The 17,574-nt window shown below is 47.9% G+C and overlaps 2 protein-coding genes across 2 annotated transcripts; one reads left to right on the top strand and one right to left on the bottom strand.

The window, feature by feature from the left end:
* Window positions 1-2,437: 2,437 nt before the first annotated feature.
* alg11 (ALG11 alpha-1,2-mannosyltransferase) lies at window positions 2,438-5,550 on the bottom strand. Its single transcript, XM_056431015.1, has 5 exons — window positions 5,470-5,550; window positions 4,735-4,956; window positions 4,112-4,483; window positions 3,370-3,935; window positions 2,438-3,276 (listed from the first exon to the last, which is right to left on the bottom strand). Exons 1-5 carry the CDS (start codon window positions 5,514-5,516, stop codon window positions 2,993-2,995), a joined length of 1,491 nt encoding a protein of 496 aa, XP_056286990.1. The 5' UTR covers window positions 5,517-5,550; the 3' UTR covers window positions 2,438-2,992.
* Window positions 5,551-6,562: 1,012 nt separating this feature from the next.
* Window positions 6,563-16,501, top strand: zc3h13 (zinc finger CCCH-type containing 13). Its single transcript, XM_056431415.1, has 20 exons — window positions 6,563-6,720; window positions 7,319-7,495; window positions 7,685-7,788; window positions 7,962-8,076; window positions 8,325-8,436; window positions 8,909-9,075; window positions 9,198-9,346; window positions 9,469-9,669; window positions 9,761-9,928; window positions 10,042-10,388; window positions 10,748-11,260; window positions 11,398-11,652; window positions 11,765-12,266; window positions 12,387-12,583; window positions 12,743-13,969; window positions 14,103-14,792; window positions 14,868-15,011; window positions 15,225-15,425; window positions 15,617-15,780; window positions 15,919-16,501. Exons 2-20 carry the CDS (start codon window positions 7,328-7,330, stop codon window positions 16,117-16,119), a joined length of 5,625 nt encoding a protein of 1,874 aa, XP_056287390.1. The 5' UTR covers window positions 6,563-6,720; window positions 7,319-7,327; the 3' UTR covers window positions 16,120-16,501.
* The last annotated feature ends 1,073 nt before the right edge of the window (window positions 16,502-17,574 follow it).

The raw sequence follows: 17,574 nt of genomic DNA, 5'->3' as shown, positions 1-17,574 counted from the left end.
TTTCATTTTACAGAAAGCGACAAACAATAAGTGCATTTCAACATTCAACAAACAAACAAAAGAACAACAAGAATACAGATTTAAACAACACATTAGTCAAGTCGAAACCACACCACATAAGTAATAAAGTCTAAGTAAGTGAGTGCTAATCTGTGTTTTTAATTTAATATATAGTATAAAAGGTGTGTTCAGTCTTCCGTCGAAGATGTAGAGACTTTCTGCTGTCCTGATGTCAGTGGGAGTGGGGAGCCACTGAGGAGAGCCAGGACAGCAACAGTTCTTTCAGTGATTAGCTAGGTGTGCAGGCAAGGAAGTCGATTGGCTGTTGCCGAGCGGAGCGAACGTGCCGGGGTGTACGGTGTGACCATAATAAACCAGAATTAGTTTTCCCAATTATATAACGCAAGTAGGGACAAAAATCCTAATGTTCAAATTCTGTTTTTTATTCCAGCTCCTAAATGTGAGCTGAACGTTCACTCCAGGTAGTTGGTGAAAGTGTCGCCTCTGGGCCGGGCCTCCGTCCGGCCCTGGAGGGAGAGACCAGGCTGGAGGTGCAGAGGAGGAGCAGGAGGAGCAGGGACTGCCGACATTGGAGCTGTGGTTAGTTTCATACATTGAATATCACACAGTTAAATGTGTATTGAGATACTTCAACTGATTGTAGTGTTCTATAACCATGGAAACGAGTTTACCTCTAACAGACGGGATGCTGAACTGGCGTCTCCGCTTTACGGTTATCTGTGGAATCAAAACCTTATTACTCGCATATAGTTCAGGACACTTATTGTAGTGTTGCTTAAATTGATTGGAAAGTTTACATTTCTTTAGGGTATGGATTTATTTAGTTAATTGGCTCTCTTAACTGAATTTTTCTTTTTTAAATTGGTGACAAGCAAGCTTTTCCACTTTTTTCTCACCAATGTAATGTAATAAAAGCACAAAATGACCGTGAGAAATTAGAATAAAATGACAGCATTGCTCCCCTCTCGTGTCCTCACCTCCTCACTAGACTCTGAGCTGGAGCTGGAGCTCGAGGAGTCGTCGTCGTCACATCTGAGAGACACCACCTGGGCCGAGGTGGGCGACATTCGAACCCGACTGGTGCAGGACAAGGATGGCTGAAGGGAAGGAGAGGATTACGTTTTTAATATTCGGTTAAATGCACATATCTCGTCCCTGCGTCCCGCTGCATCCTACCAGAGCTGTCCCAGTAAATGTGTGCCAATGCAAACAGTGGGTTGCATCAGTCAGTCAACATGTGTCCTACCCAGAATTGGGAGTTGTGTACAGAGACGGTAACCTTTAACACTGATCCTATTTATGAATCAACCAATGGCTGGTAGTTTACAGAAAAGAGGGAATTTATTTTATTTCACGTATGTTTGCGGTCACTCCAGGTGTGATTTTAAAAACGCAATGCATTCTCAATTTTCGATGACATTGAATGTCTCACCACAAAGAAGCCCGTTCTGAAGGCGCATGTCTGGGGGTCGTGTCCGGAGGCCTTCACACACTCCGTCTCTTTGATGCCAAACGCCAGCAGCAGATCGGTGGTGTCCAGGCTAAGGGGAATAATCTGGCAGACATCATGTGATATGTCATAAGAACATAGAGTAACACAGAGTACTGCTGTCACACTGTAAATGCCCTCCACAGCCACTAGTACAACCTGCGATACAAATAAACAACTATGGCGGCTGGAAATGAACCTATTCAAAAGACGTTGTGTCTGTACGGACTCACCTTTTTGACTGAGCCTCGGGTAACCCGGTAAAGATACCTGACATGGTCCGAGTTGACCTGAGCCAGGGCTGCTCCCAGACCCCTGTCTGCCAGAGACGTGACCTCCGAGTAGTACAGCGGGCTCCCTGCGAGGACACAGATGTGGAGGCGTACAGCCGCTGCATCGACTAGAAGTGATAAAGAGACGCTCACCTGAGCAGCCCAGAGTATGCAGCAGGGCCAAGAGGAGCACGTAGGACTTCATGTCGTTGAGCACCAGCGCACAATTCCTCAGTTCTTCATTGACCTCCCCTCTTAACGTGCGTCGTCGCGCCACCCCGTACCCTCCATGACCCCGAAAAGCGCCCTCCCCTTCTGTCTCTCGAGCTTCCTTCAGCCAACAGCGGTTGACCTTTGTTCAGCTCTATTGATCCCAAAATTCAAAGAGCACGTTGATAATAATTCAGATCGAATCGCTTTCTTCAAACCCTCTATTTGTATATACTGCTCGAATCTGATTAATTTGGCAGCTTTTTACGGCACTTTAGGCCTTTTCATCAAGTATTTTATTCTTTTTTTACTCTTATCTGAGACATCTTTATTTATTTAGCTCAAATGTGAATATTTGCTTTACTTCTACGAGTCATTTGGATATCTTTGGTTTTTGGCCTGTTGGTGGAAGATGTTTTACGGACGTGAACAATGAATCAATCTGTTGACAATCCCTTATTCTCGTCATTTTTATTACATTCATCATCAATATCAAAAATACTTGACATTTTGGGCATTTAGAGAATTCTAATTCTGGTAAACAATAAATATTCTCCGTTACATTTAAAGCAAATTATTCAGCTAAAATATGTATTTGTTCCCCTTTAGCCATTTTCACTAAATATAATACAATCTCTTGAAAATAAACTGACAAAGGAATGCATCCTGCAAAAATTGGGATTTGGATTTACAAATACAACTAAGAACTACACAATTAACTGTGGCTGGATTCTCTTTGAACACTTGAGGAAAAGATCTGATGTTTTCACTGCTGCATGGACAGATTATTACTCTCTTTAATCTTTTATAGGGCCATGCATCTAGATTGTACCCAGAAGAATGATTACAAACTGTCTTGAAGAAGCACAGTGTTTGTGATTTCAACACCCTTCTGAGTTTTAATCAGATTTTGACAACCTAAGTGCATTAAAGGTAAAGGCGCTCACGTTAACTGTACATGCAAACACGCACACGCAAAGAACGCCAACGAGTCCTCTTCTCATCGTTCCAGTGTTCCCATCAGAGGCTCCATGGCAGCGAGGAAGCAGGCTTCGAACTCCTGATCGGAGAAGCGAGCCACGGACTGCCGCGCGTTGCGTCTGATGTGCAGCCGGCTGGCGGGCGGCAGCGCCAGGATCCTCTCGATGGCCTCCGCGTAACTGTCCTCGTCGTCAGCCAGGAAGCCGGTCTGGCCTCCCTCGAAAGGTACCACAATGTCCAGCTTGGGTCCGCCAGACTTGTGTGCCAGAATGACCTTCCCTGCTGCCATGCACTCCACAATGCCTACGGGGAGGGGGGAGAAGAGCGAAGATGCACTTAAAATTGATAGAAATCAAATGAGTAAAATCTAAACAAGACCTCGCTCAGATGAATTACCTATTCCAAAGTGTTCGTTCCACATGGTATGCAGTCCAATGGTGGCTTCTGCTATCTCCCTCTTCAGCTCCTCGAAGGGCACGTTGAGTTTGAACGCCACTCTGTCGGCCACGCCCAGCTCCTGGCAGAGCCCCCTCAGCATGAGCACCCTGTCCTCGTCTTCCTGGTTCCTGCATCCGCCGATCAGAACCAGCTTCAGAGACTCCCTCCCCCCCGCGCCGTCCCCCCTTCTGTCCAACACCTTCTTGAAAGCCCTGATCTGCAGCCGGTGGTCCTTCTCCGGCCTGAACTGCCCGACGGAGACGATCGAGTGGCACTTCCTGTCCCCGTCCTCCTCCAGCGGCACGTCCGCGAACGCGCTGACGTCGCAGGGCGGGTACACCACGCTGGTGCGGTTGGGAGCGCGCCACAGGGACAGGATGTGATCGAGGGTCCAGGATGAGTTGACCATGATGAGGTCGCTGCAGGAGCCGGCCATGCCGTAGAGAAGGGCGAGGAGGCAGTAGTAGACCACCTTGAAGGCACTCAGGAAGAGGCTGTTGGAGACGTAGTCTGGGTTGTTGATCCTAGGACGTTAATAGTTTATTTGAGGGGTTAACAAGGAGCAGATTTCCGCAGTTACTTCTGGTCACCAATAGAGGTCATTCTACTTTGCCCTTTCTATATGTATGTGTATGAAATTGGATATTATTCAGTGTTCTCAAGCATTTGTGACAATATATTTGATAAAGAGAGTTATTACCTGGGGTTCCTCTCTCTCACTACAGACAGCATGTCAGTGCTGATGGTGGGGTAGTGAACGTAACTCCCCACACTGCAGCCTCCCAAGTAGCGGAACAGGGGCAGCGTGAAGGCGTAGCCCATGGAGTCGATGTAAATGTCTGGGACGAACTGCATCAGCGCCTCCCATCCCAGGAAGACGGAGCCCACACTCTGTCCCAGCAGAGTGAAGTGAGGAAAGAGGCTGGGCTCCACCAGCAGCCGGTGCCTCAGGAACACAAACTGAACCGGGCGGGGGAGCACGATGTTGAAACGACGCCGCGCCCCGTCCACAATCTGCTGACCCGTCACACCCAGGTCCCCCGTGTACACCACGAAGTTGATGTCCACATACCTGAGCAGAAGTAGATTAAATGCAAGCCATGAAGCATTACTTGTGAGACAGCTTTTAATTTCCTTTTCTACTCTTGATTGTGTTCATTTTCTAGCTGGTTGACTATATTTAGCTGCATATAATGCGATACAAAAAGACCGTTTTTATTGTGACTACATCTTGGGAAATGCGGTAAATGCGTCAGTAAGAAGCTCACAGGGAAAGAGGACACCAATGAAAGGTCGCAACACACGTATTTAAATCCGCTTCACCTGCGCTGCAGTGCCCTGAGAGCACACCACAGCACCCTCTCCCCCCCACCACCGGCGTTGCAGTAGGGGTGGAAGAAGGCCACCGTGGGACGGCCGTCCCTCGCCCGCCGAGCGTTCCTGCTGCTTTGAAGCCAGAAGCGCACGGCCAGCACCAGCAGCACCAGGACGGCGATCAGCAGCGCACACAGAAACAGCAAGGGCAGCAGCAACTTCCACAGCAACCTGAGACACGACACAGAGGGTCGATCAAGCAGATATGATCAATACAGCGGTTTTGTGAAGGAAGAAGAAAATGAGATAAGGAAACAAATTAAACGTTTGAAAATATATGTGCACAGATTTGGCTTTTTCCAGAATCAGAAGGAAAGAGTCTGTAATGTGGCCCTCAAAGATGAAACGGTTATTATCTGTATTAAGTGTGGGAGAGTCACGTGATCATTGTTGTGACGGGTGTACCTGGTAACGTACAACCCGAGGCAGAGTTTTAAAGGGACATTGACTAAATACAAATATTGTTGGAATAACGTTAAACTATATAGACTACAGACTCTACGACTAAGGAAGTGAGTGCTGTATCATCAACCTTTTAACAGCAGCGTGGCTGGTATTCATACGTCACCAGAGCAGCAGCCATCATAAAGGAAACGAAACAAGCTCACCGCGATATCAAGATTATCCAATAAATATATTGTCTCGTTTTTAGATACGAAGTAATATCCTAGTTCAACGTCTTACCTCGTTAATTCACACAAACAGAGGACCAGCTGATCGTGACCCGACATCTTGCCTTGAGAGAAATCTAACACATTGACTTCTTCTAAGTCGTCGCTCTCCTCCCCGTTTGGCCAACTGTCATTTATGTAGCGCCCCCTGCCGGTGGGGAGGTATTACTGCACTATATAGAGCGTATTCACGTGACGTCAGCATCTAAATCGCGCCATCTTGGAGTCCACTTATGTTATATATATATATTCTATATATATATAAAAATATCCATTTGTATATATATATTTTTTTTATATATATAATATGGTTAAAGTAATTCATAAATCAAATTTCTTTTTGGGCCTGTAAAAGTCTGAGCCTTTTCCTTGCCTCTACCTCCTTGTTGTCACATATAAAAATTATAACTTCGATATGATACACAATATATCACAAATACGATACTGGTATATTAATACATTTATCTTTATTGTTCCCTTTACCAGCTTGTTGAACACTTAAATTGCATTAATGAGGCTACAGCAAGATATTAATGAAAACTGCACGGTGCCATCATAGCATTGCCAATACACGACTATGTAAGCCCTTTGTCCCTATCTGACCAGACTACATAGTTCCTTCCATAAGTATGAGCAATTGTAGAATTACATAAGTGTACAGATATGTGTTTGAGGTAAACATTCAAAACAACCATGGTCTGTGTGGCTTTGAAACAAGTTTTGCAGACGGGTCTTTGAACGCTTTCCTTCACTGTCTGCAATGTAGTCAAAGTATTTCCACATTTCACTTTCCGCAGTGGTGCAGGGTGATCGGTCTGTTTTTGAAACTATGCTCAAGTAGTCTAAACAGTAAAACGATAGTTGCAGTCGCGATAGCCTTCTTACCAAGCTTACCCATGTTATTGAGAAAATAAGACCCCGTTTTTGTGTTTTTAATAAATAATGTACGTACTCCTAATCCACACTCCTCCACACCAATTGGTAGCGCTAATGCCTCACTTCGTTGTTTGCCAACCGCCAATTTACCCGAAAGAAGAAGAAGACGACAAACGTTCGGTGAATGGCGGTAATGCAACAACACCCTGGAGTGCGAACGGCCTCTAAAAACCACCGAAGAAGAAAGCCAACCGCTCACCCTCCGCCACCATGAAGGGACCAATGGCAGTTTCTGCCCCTGACTTTAAAGAATAAGCCTTGCAATGTTTACAAGTGCTGATTCCACTTCCTGTGCTTAAGTAGATGCGACGCCGAATAAATATCTTGGGTGAGACTGCTTTTTTTTTTTTTTGGTGCTATAATATCCATCAAGCAAGCGACTGAAGCTCGCTTGAAGGCCTCGCGCTAAGATGCAACGTTAAGTCATTAGCTCTTTGGTTAGCTAACTTTACAATTAGCCTATCTTATTTCGTGTTTCAGCATGAGTCATTCATTCAATAACGGGCGAAGTCTTCAAATCTCTCACACACACGCGTTTGAATGGAAAACATTTAAACAAAAGTGTAGTTCGTGAGGAACTTGGAGCTAACATTAAGCTAACATGCAAGACTTGTTAGAAGAAAGCGAAGCAGCTGCACAGCCGTCAAGAGGGCAATGCATTTGCATATGTTTTGAATGTGTTGACACCTATCGTAGAACTGCAGGGAGCCACGTGTGTATTACACTCTTACAGCGATTATGTTAATAGAATAAAATATGAAACGTTATCCCTGATGCAGAATTAATGAAATCAGGCCAGGAAGTCTTGTCCCACTACACGGATATGTTGGCGAAGCAAAGATTTATAAACAATATTAATTAATATTTAATATATTAATCATTGACATTCCATAAAGCATTGTTTGTCTCTTTTTTTTCTTTTGCAGTCCTGCAGAATGTCCAAGATCAGGCGGAAGGTAACAGTGGAGAATTCAAAAACCATATCTGATAGCAGCAGCAGCAGCAGTACCACGACCAGCAGCACCAGCAACCCCGCCGGCCCGTCCCGCCGGCCCAGTGTGTTTGAAAGACTTGGACCCAGCACTGGGACTAATGCTCCTGAGGTATGCGTCACCTCATACTCGTATGCATAATATTGTCTCGGGACAAACCTGTGATCCAGCTCCTTCCTTAAGTACCTTTGTTAACTGCCCCATGAAATGGGTATAGTTGTTGTATCCCTGCTGTGATGTTTGTCTCGGTTCGGTGGATATTCCTGGATCTCATCTCGCTCATTTGTTTGTGACTTTCAGAGTCACTGCAGAAATTGGCTGAAGACCGGCAATTGCAGTTACGGCACCACTTGTCGCTACACACATGGAACTCAGCCACGAGGCAAAGGATTTAGCTTCAGCCGGTAAGGTGACTTTTTAAAATTTACTTTGGTTTCAGATTTGGGACGCAAATCATATTCATTGCTGTTTTTTTTTGGTCTTGCTCACGTCAAAACAAATGTCTTATTATCCATAGTGTTGGTGACATACGCTGTGACGCATACGCTTATGTCTGTGTTTTGCCTCAATGGAGCAGGTCAGCCGAGAGACCCACAGGTGATCTGCGGGAGAGGATGAAGAATAAAAGACAGGATGTTGACCCAGAAAATGTAAAGCGAGACCTCGACGAGCCCACATCCCCCACAGCGAGAGTGAGTGTTCTGCTCCTTCAGTCTCTAATATTTTAATGTGAAAATGTGTAAATGTTGACTGGTTTTCAAATAAAGTAAACGGTTCTGGTGCCACCACTGACCTTAATTCTGAGTCTGTTTTTGACTTTGAATTTGAATTATTGTTTTAAACCTGGAACTGCAACACGCGTTGCCTGTATAGAATATGCACAGGAAGTGACGCAACATGTGGGTGTCTTTCTAACATTCGTGTGCATATCCATCTCCAGCAAAGAGACTCCTCCAGAGGCCGACACAGGGAAAAGGAGGATATAAAGATCACAAAGGAGCGCACCCCAGCCAGTGAAGAAGAGCCCACAGAGTGGGAAGCCAATCGCGAAGGTTAGTTTGTTTTGTTCAAATTTTAAGAACAAGTAACCTGAGGATTTGTTCATTTCCATTTTATTTTTCCATTTGAAATGAACTTGTTATTATCAACGTGGTCTTTAACCCTTGTGTCGCCTTCGGGTCAATTTGACCCGATTCAATGTTTAACCCTCCTGTTACCTTTATATTTACTAACATATTTTACCCTTGAGGTCAATATGACCCCAGCTATTAAAATCTCCAGAAAATTATTAGAATTAATATTGTTTTCCAAGTTTAAGTGTGAGGTACTTTATGTTTGTTTGTTGACTCCCGAAAGAACACCGACATTAAACATTGAATCGGGTCAAATTGACCCGAAGGCGACAGGAGGGTTAAATATTGAATCGGTTCAAATTGACCCGAAGGCAACACAAGGGTTAACGTGGCATGTTTTAAGATTTAGAGTTTTCTACAGAAGCTTCTGTTTTCTTTGTTTGACTTCAAGACTCTGATATCGGTGACTACGACTACGAGTTATCTCTCGAGATGAAGCGACAGAAGATTCAACGTGAGCTCATGAAATTGGAGCAGGAGAACGTGGACAAGAGGGAGGAGATTGTCATTAAGAAAGAAGAGGCCCCCACCAAAACAAGAGCCACCGCCATGCCGAAGGTAAGTAATTGCCTGTCTTTTGATTTCAAAGAACTTTTTTAAAATTAGCGCAAAAGTTTTTTTTATAAGCATCTCTACTTCCAGGAAAGCATCCGACTTGATTTGTCGTCTCTGTCCCTCAGGCCTCCCCAGAGCCGTTAAGCAAGCAAGATTCACCTGTATCCAGGAAGTCTAGTGGATCCCCAAAACACAAACGTGGTACCAAAGGTCCAAGCTCTGGAAAGAAAGAGAAGAAGGCCCTCGTGCCCTCACCTGTTTCAGAATCTACCAGGTAAGAATCTGGGTTGCTCTTGTTTTTTAAATTCACGGGTGTCTCGTAAACGACTCAACAGTCTTCACTGACATTTAGGAAGCAAGAACTGATTGAGAATGATTCTATCCTCTTCTGTCCAGGCCTTCAAAAGGGAGCCACAGTAAGAAGAAAGGGCCCAGGACCCCCAGTCCTCCTCCCCCAGTCCCTCTAGATATTCCTGTCGTTGGGAAGAAACACAAAGGCAAGCACAAGAACAAGGAGAAGTCTGAGGAGAAGCAGAAAGAGGCGAAAGACCAGGGGCGTGATACGGAAAGACACAAAGAGAAGAAGGAGAAACGCAGGTAAAGTAATGGAGTAATCGACATTGAGCTGATTCTTCTCATGAGAGTTCTGCGTGGTCATTTATCTCAGGATTCCTCTGCTTGAACACAGGGACCGATCAGACAGTTCCCACAAGGCCAAGCGGTCGTTGACATCGGAGGAGCGTTCCGGTAGTGTGTCATCTCCCTCCAGGGGCACTTCACCCCCCGTCAGGAAGCAATCCCCCTCTCCAAAAGCTTCGTCCCATAAGACCCCCACACTGGCCTCCCCTCCTCGCAGGTAAGCACACCTGGGCCACCGAGTGAAGGATTTCTTGCTTTCTGTTGCTATTGTTTGGTAATGATCATGACGGTTTGGTTTATTCTGTAAAAAACGATCCCTTGTCACTTCAGGTCACCCTCTCCTCCACGCCACCAGCGCACCCCCACTCCTACACACAACCACTCCCCCTCCTCCCACTCAGATTCCTCTGCCCAGCGGCACTCTTCGTCTCCTCGCCGCCGCCGCTCGTCCTCTCCCAGCTACCACCGGAGCAGCACGGCAGCCCCGATGTCTGCCTCCTCCCCTCCGAGCTCCCGGCGCTCCCGATCACCCCCCGCCTCACACGGCGCCTCCTCTCCCCACCGCCGGTCTGACCGATCGAGCCCCAGCCAGCGCCACTCCAGGGGGCGTGAGAGGAGCCGCGGTGAAAGGGAGAGGAGTCCGCCTGCTCAGGAGCGCAAGCAGGAGCGCAGAGATGGTAACTTTATGTTCTAGTGCTGGTTTCTCTCACAGTTGATCTTTTTTTCCTACAACACAATCAATTTAACACATTGAACACTGCCATGAGTTTTTGGCACATAGTTTCTTATTAATGCGTTTATATATGAACTTTATATTGTTTTTTATTTAGTGTTAATTGTCACTGCTAATTGTCTGTTATTAGTTAATATATTTTCTCAGAGTGGAAAATAATTTTTTTAATAATTCAAATTGGATTCTTTGGTATCATTTGTCGAAAATAATTCTCAGAAAATCAAACAATTCTGATCAATTAAGCAATTGCATTTCACCTGATTTCTTTAATCGGTTGTTAAACTATGTCTTTCTTATGAACAGAAAGCCGCAGCAAGCGAGAAAAAGAACGCGATGATCGGGACTACGACTCTGAACAGGTCTCATCACGGGACGCTCGCGATGACCGGGAGACGAGAGAGGCCCGCGAACGACGGGACACTCGCGAGCGAGGAAGGGAAACGACTCGAGACTCTCGTGACAATCGAGACAACAGGGACGTAAAGGACTCCAGAGAGAGCAGAGCCGAGACCCGCTCCAGTCGAGAGTCGCTGGAGCGCCGGGACCGTGAACGGGAACGAGAGAGGGACCGGGAGAAGGAGAGGGAGAAAGAAAAGGAGAGGGAGAAGGACAAGGACAGAGAGCGAGAAAAGGAGAGAGAGAGAGAGAGGACTGACACCCACAAGAAGGAGGAACCGGCCCAAGAGGACAGGAGTTATGGGAGAGGTCATGGACGAGAAGATGGAGGGAGAGCTGAAGCAAAGACGGAGAACAAGACGGACAGAACTGAGAGAAATGGACGAGGGAGAGGGCGTGCTAATGAAACTTCTGATAAAGGCAAGAACTAACACGATGCCTTCTTTTCCATCCTGTGTTTTTTTGTCGTTGCTGTAAAATGGAAGGAACAAAGAATCTTTACAGCACAAGTTCCTGTCTTTTTCTCCTTTTTATATATATATTTTATTTACTTTCAGGCACAAACAGGAACTCCCGGGGTTCCCAGCTGGAGAGCAGCCATGACAACTGGGAGTCACGGAGCAGCGCGGTGCGTGAACGGAGTGTAGAGAGGAGTACCGATCGCAGTGCTACCGAAAGGAGCTCTGAGAGGGGCTCAGACAGAGACCGCTATGAGGGCGACAGGAGAGGAGAGCAGGCCAGAGACTCTTCCTACGACAGGAGAGGAGGGCACGGAGAGCGCGAGCGCGAGCGCAGAGACATCCGAGAGAGAGGTGGCGGTTGCTTTATATTAAGCCTGCACAAATTTAAAAAACATGTTGAATGTGTTATTTGTATATTTTGAAAAATTGTTTGGCTAAGCTCTTTAACTTTCTGTTTTCTCAGATCAACGAGCAGCTTCACCCAATAGACACCAGGGGAGGTCAGATGAGTCAGAGAGGGAGGAGAGGAGGGAGGACCGCAGGACAGATAGAACAGAAGAGAGGAGAGACGACAGGCCCCGTGACCGGGAGCGAGAGAGAGAAAGGGAGCGGGAGAGGGAGAAGGAGAAGGACAGAGAGAAGGAGAGGGAAAAGGAGCGAGAGAAGGAGGCGGAGCGGGCCAGGGAGAGAGAGCGGGAGCGGGAACGAGAGAGGGAGAGAGAGAGGGAAAGGGAACGGGAGGAGAGAGAGCGGGAGAGGGAGGAACGGGAGAGGGAGCGGGAGAGAAAGGAGCGAGAGAGGGAGAGGGAGCGAGAGCGAGAGAGGGAGCAGCGAGAGCAGCGGGAGAGGGAGAGGCAGCGGGAGTGGGAGGAGCGAGGGAGAGGACGAGAGGAAAGGCGGGAGAGGAGAGATGACACCAGGGAGGACCGAACTGTCAGAGACACCCGGGATGACCGCAAGACGAGGTATCAGCCGACACATGAATGTTTTCTCCCAGATAGTTATGTTGCCCATGAGTGTCCGCCTCCTCCAATCCCAGTATGTTTAATTTTGTATATAATAATTCTCCTCCTTTCTCCCTCAAGTCGCAAGAGGCCCAGGGTAGAGAGCAGCTTGAGCCCCAGAGCCTCGCCTAAACGAGCGACTCGGGACCACAGTCCGGCAGACAGCGACGGCTACAACAGTGCAGAAGAGAAAAGTGAACGCCCGATTGGCCGAGGGCAGGCCAAGCTCCACCCACAGCCCCTCCTCCCCAGCCCAGCGTCTCTGCAGCCGCCTGACGGTAGGGGAGTTAATTTTGGACACACAGAAAAACACAAGTTCAAGGAAAACCAACTGTTAATCATGTTATGGCAGTTACCTCCAAGGAAGACTTTCAAATGGTAGCCCGGGAACGGCGCTTTAAAAGTACTGAGTGTGGTATGTGACTTTTCATATGCAGGTGCTGACAAAAATCGCATGCTGAGCCAGGTGGTGCGGCCCCTGGAGCCCTTGTTGCGTTCTCCACCGGTGGCTGCTCCGTCCGATGAGAAGCCCAAGAAGGATGAGGAGCGCAGAGGAGCCGGAGACAAAAGGGAAGCACGCAACCGCCACGAGGACCCGGAGCCTCGTGGGGAACGGAGCAGAGGAGCTGACCGACGAGCAGAGCCCCTCGCGGACACCCCGTCCGAATCTCGTGGCCGAGTCAGAGACCAGCGAGAGTCCACGCCCCCTCCGCCGCCGCCGCCGCCCCCGCCCCCCACTCCTTCAGCTCTCGTCACTGGCAGCGAAGACAGAGACACTGCCGGTTCCCAGTCCCACGAGGAGGGTAAAAAGAAGACAAAGTCGCAGAGGAAGGGACTGAAGAAGGGTCGTAAGGAAGAGGTTGTAGGTGGCAACATTGTGGCAGCTGTGGGAGATCGTTTCAAGACCGAGCCCCCTATCAGCGGTGCAATAGATGCAACTCCGCCCATACACTCGCCCAAGAAAGGAGCCAAGAAGAAGGTGCTTGAGCGAAAGAGGAAACGGTCACGAGAAGAAGAATCGGATGTGTCCGAGGAAGATTTATCTGCCCCTCAGCCTCTTAATAAGAGGAAGCGAGGGCCCAGGACGCCACCGCCGTCAATGAGGCCCGATCATCGTGGTACTGGAGCCAACCCAGAGCCAACGCCTCTGTCCAAAATGGACAACATCAGTGACTGGTCAGATGATGATGTCGCAGACCGAGCAGCACCAGTGGAAACACAAGCTCCACTGGTTCCGGCTGAGCCTCTGAAGAGGGCTGTTGGTCCCAGAGTGGGCAGGGACAGGGAGCGGTGCCATCCTCCTCTCCCCATCGCCCCTCTGCTCCCCCAAGACCCTCCGATGATGCTGCCGACTCTGGCCCCGCAGCCCCTCATGTCCCAGGCCCTGCTCCGCAAACTTCCTCCGGATCAGACGCGCAGCAGCAGCATGGGGAGCAACCAGAGTCGCACTTCATCCAGACGCCTGCGATCGCCCTCCAACGAGCCCGCCCGCCGAGATGACCCCCAATGTCCACGACCCCGCCGAGGAAGGCTCCAGGGGGCCAACTCTCGGGACCGAGAGAGGGAAAGAGAAAGGCCGGTCGTGACTGAGCCTCCAGGGGTCGAGAGGAAGTCTCGGATTGACCAGTTGAGGAGGGGAGAGCCCGGCCGCAGCACCTCCTCAGGTAAAAACACTTGCTTTGAGACACAACATTTAACTGTACACCTTTTTGTATCTGCGGTCAACAGGATCATGCTTAATTATAACACTGAAATCTGATCCTAGCTTAACTCGTATCTGTCTCCATTGTCTTCCAGACCGGCAGGATTCACGCAGCCACAGCTCCAGGCGCAGCTCCCCTGACTCTGAGAAGCAGGCCAGGTCAGGGTCCCGTGCCGGATCCTACGACAGTCGAGAACGGGAAAGAGACAGGGAGCCGTTTGAGCGGGAACGAGACCGAAAGGACCTCCGGCCTCCGCAGCAGCAGCAGCCTCCTCCTCCTCCGCAACAACAGCAGCAGCAGCAGCAGCAGCAGCAGCAGCAGCAGCCCCTGCTCCTCCAACCGCCCCTACAACAGCAGAGAGACTGGGAGCCTGAACCTAGGGAGTGGCCTAACAGGGTACGGGAGCCCCTGCTGATGCGTCCTGGCCGGGAACTTCTCATGAGGGAGCGAGACATCAGGGAGAGAGAACGCTTACTCCCCGAAGGACTCATGCAGCAGCAGCACGAGCGAGAGAGGGAGCGCGAGAGAGACGGTCGAGGTGACCGAGGAGACCGAATGATGATGGACCTGCCGCCCCACGGGGACCCCAGGGCCCCGGGACGAGGTGACCTGAGGGCTGACGTACGGGGAGACCTGCGAGGTGACGTTATAAGACAGGAGAGAAGCGAATATGAGCCTCTGCTGCCAAGAGAAGCCTTCAGCCCTCCAGAGCTAGAGAAACCAAGCAACAGCCACCATCTCCCGGGAGAGCAGCGAGAGCTGGAGAAGACCGACAGCATCGAAGGTAAGAAGACACTTTATCGTGTCCCTTTCTTTCCCAACTTCCAACATGGATTCAAAGGAATGTTTGTGTTCTCAGGAGACGATGATGGGAAGGAAAACGATGGCCAGTCAGTCGCATCTGTGGGAGAGGAGTATGAACCAATCAGTGATGATGAGCTGGATGAAATTTTGGCTGACAGCCAGAAAAAAGAGGATCAGCAGGACGACGAAAAAATTACAGGTACCAGGAAATAGCTATTTTTCAAACTGTATTGTATTTATTTGTTTCTGCTTGACCAAAATATTTTGAACATCAATGGAGAATGTTGCTGAAATCTGAGCTTTTAGAAATTCATAACTTCATTGGAAACTGTTATAAAAATAAATAAATATATATATATATGACTACTCAGATGCTCCTTTTTACATCGACACCAATGCCCTGTGTCGACAGGTCCTCTAGATGTAATTGATGTGGACTGGTCCAGCCTGATGCCCAAAACGAAGCCGGAGCCCCGGGCAGCAGGGGCAGCGTTGCTCCGGTTCACCCCAGGCGCCGTGCTGCTTAGGGCGGGAATCTCCAAGCGCCTCGCTGGGCCTGAGCTCCTGGAGCAAGTCAGAGAGGTGTGCAAGTCTGAGCTGGATGACCCCAAAGGTGAGAGTTTGGACATCTCCAGCATTCAACCCCAATGTTTGTTGTTTCTGCTTTCCTCACGTTTCTTTTATTTTAAATTGGAAACGGGAAGTTTCTACGGTCACAATTTGTTCTTAAAATGATAACGGACATTGTTGCGAGTCTGTTTTGTGTGATCCATTCGTCCAAACCGTTTTTATCTGTCCTGCCAGATGCTGACAAGCTGTTTGAGCATGACCTGGGGGCTCTGAATATGGCGGCCCTGAACAGGCGGATGGAGAGGGCAGGCTTGCTGAGAAATCTCGGGCCCTGCTGCAAGGCCCTGTGTGCCCGCAGGGACTTTGCCATCCGCCGGCAGCTGTTGAAAAATGACAAGGTAGATGTCAATTACTGACAGGACAATGAGTCAATACGGCAGTTTCTTTGTGTCAGTCGGCATGGCGTCGGTCTGGATGTCATTTGTACAACCGCATTGTTGAGAGCGATGTGTATTCATCGGCTTCTCGTTCCTCAGGGCCAAACCAAGCATTACCCCGCGACGCCCGTGGTAGACACCGAGCTGCTGCAGATGAGCATGCGTCTCTTCAGAAGGACCATGGCCGGCCCGGCCGCGGGCCCAGAGCGGCCCCAAGGTGGGTCGGCACCAGCGGCAGAGGGCGTTCCAACTGGTGGTAGTACGCTCGGCGCAGCACAGCCGGAGGTGTGTGCGTCCTAGAGAAATGGGTTTTGATTAGTCAAATGCATGAAATACACGTCAGACTGTCCCGTTTCATTTCATACAAAGCATTTTTAGTCATGAGGGGAAATAAAAGACAACTTAAACATTTTTGAATATTACTACGTTATGCTCTACATGTTTTGTAAGATCTGCAAGTGCTGTGCCATAGACTACTGGACCTTCAAGCCTATGGAGTTGTGTTGTGAACCATGTATGAGGCATAAAACCCACCTACAATTACTTTGTTTTTTGTGTGCATTGCAATGTTTTAAAGCAGCTTTTTAACTTGGTTTTACCTGCCTAACCAAGTTCTGATGATTTTTGTTTGTGTTTTTTGTGCATTGGTTCCTACGACTGTGCATTAAAATGGTTAGATGTCGATTTTTGTGATGGGTCTTTTGCTTTGTAAGAAGTGACTGTTCAGCCTTCAAATCATGTGACACTTGATGGTATTACCTTTGTTTCATATTACAACATATCTGCAGAGCAAATCTAAAGCGTTTGCTGCAGAGTGTTACTGACCAACAACACTGAAACATCCTGCAGGAACTTGAATGAACGTTTCTCACAAATACGCACTGCCAAACTATTCCGTTATTGAATGTCATTTTTTTTTACAAATGTTAGTCTTTGGAGACATTATTGCTTTTTGCTTGATGTATTTGATTTGAATGGTTTGGCAATGTCTACCTGAACTGGAGTGAGTGCAGAGCACACTAAAGACTGCAGTGTCCCAGAGTGCCAACACTGCCATGTGGATTTCCTGTCCATAATGTTCACCAGCCCACACCATCAAAAAAAGGGCCCGTGATAGGAAAAGACACTAAACTGCTTAGTTAAAAAAAAAAGACCGGATAAATAATTTGAGTTTCACGTCATGTTTCTGTTTTTGGGGTTGACCAGCCAGTCCCAATAAAAAGACTTACAGGTGGATAAACTGTACCTCTGGGATGTGATTGTATCATCACTCTTAGGTCAACAATTGACACTTGAAAAGTGCAGGTCATGCATGCTTTGAGTGCTTGGATACAAATCAATGGACAAACCAGCTTCAGTGTTTCATTGAACAGCTTAAGGAACATCATTTGAACGGGAAAATGTTATCTTAGTGACCTGGATTCAACATGACACCTCCTCCCAGCCATGCAACTGTGACTTGAAATCTAAGTCTGACCGCTACTCTTTTCCTACTAGATATTTATTTTGTCTACGGTAGAAGGTCAATTTTAAGATGTGAAATTGATATCCTATACTACGCTGTATTTTTTTTACTGAAGAATAAATGTAGAATGACTAACATTGTAATGACATTTTACAAAATAAGGGCAACTTTGGACCTGGAGGACTTAAATGTTCAGCCCGTTTATCAGGATTGTCACAATAAACTACCACAGTGAGCTATGAGGGCAGCTACGCATTTTGAGGTAAGTGCTGAATTTAATATATGACCAC

The sequence above is a fragment of the Pseudoliparis swirei genome, chromosome 14 (assembly GCF_029220125.1).
Source record: "Pseudoliparis swirei isolate HS2019 ecotype Mariana Trench chromosome 14, NWPU_hadal_v1, whole genome shotgun sequence".
NCBI classification, from domain to species: Eukaryota; Metazoa; Chordata; class Actinopteri; order Perciformes; family Liparidae; genus Pseudoliparis; species Pseudoliparis swirei.
The sequence above is the reverse complement of the archived record's forward strand: the minus strand, read 5'-3'. Positions and strand labels throughout refer to the sequence as shown.

Bases quoted from the DNA above. Each gene is read 5' to 3' on its own strand.
- zc3h13 (XM_056431415.1), top strand. From the start codon at position 7,328: ATGTCCAAGATCAGGCGGAAGGTAACAGTGGAGAATTCAAAAACCATA. The intron at 9,929-10,041 runs GTAAGCACACCT...TTGTCACTTCAG, and splicing joins CTGGCCTCCCCTCCTCGCAG to GTCACCCTCTCCTCCACGCC. The intron at 14,793-14,867 runs GTAAGAAGACAC...TTGTGTTCTCAG, and splicing joins GAAGACCGACAGCATCGAAG to GAGACGATGATGGGAAGGAA.
- alg11 (XM_056431015.1), bottom strand. From the start codon at position 5,516: ATGTCGGGTCACGATCAGCTGGTCCTCTGTTTGTGTGAATTAACGAG. The intron at 3,936-4,111 runs GTAATAACTCTC...TTAACGTCCTAG, and splicing joins GTGAGAGAGAGGAACCCCAG to GATCAACAACCCAGACTACG. The intron at 3,277-3,369 runs GTAATTCATCTG...CCCTCCCCGTAG, and splicing joins GAACGAACACTTTGGAATAG to GCATTGTGGAGTGCATGGCA.